The sequence below is a fragment of the Sphaeroforma arctica genome (genome assembly GCF_001186125.1).
Source record: "Sphaeroforma arctica JP610 unplaced genomic scaffold supercont1.2258, whole genome shotgun sequence".
NCBI classification, from domain to species: Eukaryota; class Ichthyosporea; order Ichthyophonida; genus Sphaeroforma; species Sphaeroforma arctica.
Window position 1 is genome coordinate 3,934 of NW_014038300.1, and position 3,572 is coordinate 7,505.

The 3,572-nt window shown below is 45.4% G+C and overlaps 1 protein-coding gene across 1 annotated transcript; it reads right to left on the bottom strand.

Annotated features, from left to right (window-relative positions):
- Window positions 1-304: 304 nt before the first annotated feature.
- On the bottom strand, window positions 305-3,031 carry SARC_12377 (hypothetical protein; the record flags this gene model as incomplete). Its single annotated transcript, XM_014293518.1, has 5 exons — window positions 305-892; window positions 1,088-1,169; window positions 1,414-1,663; window positions 1,883-2,029; window positions 2,713-3,031. The coding sequence occupies 5 exons, from the start codon at window positions 3,029-3,031 to the stop codon at window positions 305-307; spliced, it is 1,386 nt and encodes a 461-aa protein (XP_014148993.1).
- Window positions 3,032-3,572: the final 541 nt, after the last annotated feature.

Consider the following 3,572-nt stretch of genomic DNA (forward strand, 5'->3'; position numbering starts at 1 on the left):
GTGTGTGTGTGTGTGTGTGTGTGTGTGTGTGTGTGTATTTATGTGTGTGTATGTGTATATAAGTGCCCATATGTACAGATGTGTTGATGAGTGATAATGCTGTTTATTAACTGAGTTTTGTTGTAGCTACGGTGAGCCACCGCCTATATTCATTGTTCTGGACTATACGTTTGTTAAAATAAATAATCATCATGGATAAACGGCTATTTTCGCACATACTCAATTCAAGCTTGTCAATGATACAAACACACAACGAATGTTACATAGATCTCAAAAGCAGACATGCGTACACAGTCTAAATATCCTAGTGCGCAATTAATTCACCACAATGATCTCCACGGTGTATGGACATACCCGAATGTATCGCAACACACGCGGCCTTGTCCACTTTTGCCGTGCTGCCCACCCAGTACCATATATCATAGTCCAGGTCCCCCTTGGTACTCTTCTCGTACGTGTGCAGCAAAATATACGCATCTCCCTGGTAGAAGCCTCCGTACAGGCTCTCATCCGAGGCCAGGGGTGTGAAGTTGTCGATAGCCCAGCACCGCACCCCACACTCTTGGCCCAGTTTAACGGTACTCCCTTCTTCATCGGCAAACAGTGCCGCGCAGTCTATCTGCATACGCTGCCGTCCATCCTCTCGAGTCAATATGGCCAGCTTATCGCTACAGACACGTGCGTCCTTGCTGTTTCCCAAAGCTTTGTTCACAGCACTAGAGGCATTATTACTACTGTTAACGTCTTCCCTGTCTTCGGTAGATGGTAGGTTTGGGTGCGGTATGGGTGTCTGTGCTTTGTGTCCGTTGAGCTTGAGTTGCAGTGCTTTCCCCTTTGAGCCGACTTTATCCGGGACTTGTTTTTCGATAGCACGCTTGCTATCAGTACGTTTCTGTGTGCAAACAACAAATCGTAATATGTAGAATCTACGTATAAACAAACACATGTATGCATGTATATATGGGATAGAATATTGTTGGTATGGTATCTATTATTTGTATGGTATAAATTACATCACAGCTCTATCCGCATCTCACCCTGGACAATGATGTCATGAGCTTCATTGGAATGCAAAGCGCGTACTCACCGTCTGAAGCGTGACAACACACGCGCGTTCTTCCACCACGGCTTCTTCGTCGTCGATTTGATTCGCAGACACGTTGCCCGCTCTACGTACGATGAAGTGGCGTGTTAGATCCCAATGCGCGTGTACATGAAAAATTCATATTGACAATGTATGTGCTATATGCATTGCAGTAGTAGTGCTCACCTACAACCCTAAAACCCTAATGCAGAGGCGTTTTAGAAAGCAATATTATATACAGGTTAAGTATAGTGAATAACCGAGTAGATACTTGGCACTCATCAACACACCAATACAGCCGTTCAAACTCTCTTCACAGGTATCAATACCTTGAGAAGTCCACAAGGTAAAATCGATCCTCGCTCGCCACTTTGCGGGGCATCTTCAGGCCCGAATTGCCGGACACATCCAGTACGTGCAGGTTCTCCCAGACGTCGTAGATGATCACTGGCAAACTCGTGAGGTCTGTACTCTGCAGATGCAGTGCTCGAAGTGCTCTGAAGCTCTCACACGTGACCTCGGATAGAGACCCGAGGGGATTGAAGTCCAGACGGAGTGTGTGTAAATATTGAAGCTGACCTGAGGATTCAAGACGAGGAATAGAGTCAGATATGATTTCGTGATTTCAAACTTACCAGAGAAAGATCGTCTAGCCTACGAAAGAAGTTGGCATGCTACATGTTGATACAGCGCGGCATCACGCTAAATTGATCTAAGAATACACCTCAGAATTTGATTTAAGTGATTAAAGCCCTGAGTTTGCAACTAATACATATAACCAGATCGACGAGCGCTCACCTATAGACTCTGGGAGCATGCTGCCGACAAGAGCATTGTCAGCCAAGAACAGCTTCTGCAAACGTTCGAGACTACCGATGTTGTCGGGCAGTTGCTTGAGCGCATTTGATGACAGGTCCAGAAGACGCAGAAGGGGCCAAACCACAGCTATATGCAAAGGTCGATATGCCGGATGAGACTCACATAAGTTCTGCGGGTGTCTTAAGTTACGCATGCAAAATATGAATTGCTTTCGCGCGCTCGGACACACAATGATCACCTGCACAATTGCTTACATGAGGTCGAAATCGTACACGTATACATGCGCATACAACCTCACATTAAAATAGAGTGACGGTTAAATGCTTCTGTGTGCAAAGTCAGTGGACAGGTGGCATGGAACGAGGGTTTACAAAGTTTCTGCTATTTACCAGACCAAATACGTGTGAACGACAAGTCGATTTCGGACAAAATGAATTAAACCACAGGTACATGGACAAATGTGTAGCCACAGTCACAATTGATCCCCTGAAAAGGCTACTTATAATAATAAGTTGACAGGTTAAAGGAGGCAACGCTATTCTACACCAGGCCAAGTAGCTACAGTATATTGAGTGTGTGCTAATAGAGAAATGATCCATATGTTATCGAATAAACACAAAGCAGTCACAATTGTTTGCTCAAAACTGATACTCATAATGATTTGGCAGGTGGAATGAAGTGACACTGTTATTCACCACACTATGCATTCCCAACATAGTGAGGGTATACAGACCGAAAATAGGGGCTCATACGTTCCCTGATAAACATAAAGTAACAGCCACAATTGATCAATAAACGAGGCCACATACAATCCGTGGGCAGGTGGAACGAAGTGATACTGTTATTCGCCAGGCCGAGGGTTTGCAACCGATCCAGCATGTACAGACATGAGGGTATCGCCGTGAGTGCGTTCTGGGCCAAATCCACTACTTCCAGACTCTCCAACGACTGTAGCTCGGGCATATTCGATACGGTCCTTCCGATGTTGCACATCTCGATGGTTTTGAGCTTTGTTAGCGCACACAGTGTGCGGAGGTTTGCGTATCCGAGTGGGTTGTGGCCAATGTCCAGCGTCACCAGCTGTGTGAGCCGTCTGATTTGCGGGGGGAAGCTCTCTGTGGTATACATGTGTGGAATTAAATGGGTCTATTAAACAAGAACTTCTGGCTGAGTACGATCTGCTTAGTAGTAGTATATGTCAGTTTCCCTCCCAAAGGTGTGGACAGATTCGCATGATGTGCGACCGTTCTTCACGAAGTTATGCATGCATGCTAAAGAATTAATGTCGATAGCCGCCTGCAAAAGACAATCAAACTTCAAAGTGCCTGCTAAACCAACCAGGCAGTAGCAGTATCGCCTACTTACTCTAGAACAAATGATTTGGGTGCGATATAGCACAGTACTGCCAATTAGACTTTAGAACTGTTGAGGGTTTTATATATTCCAGACGATATACACTTCACTCCTCACAACGCTAACACAATCCACACCACCACATGTACCTATGCAGTTGTGGCTCACATTTAATGACTGCAGACACGGGCGATCCATAAATAGATCGGCGGGGAGGGTCTTCAGTTTGTTGTTGCACAAGGAGAGCACTACCAGAGAACGCATACAGTATATGTCAGTGGGTACATGCATCAGAGCATTAAAGCTTAGGTCCAGT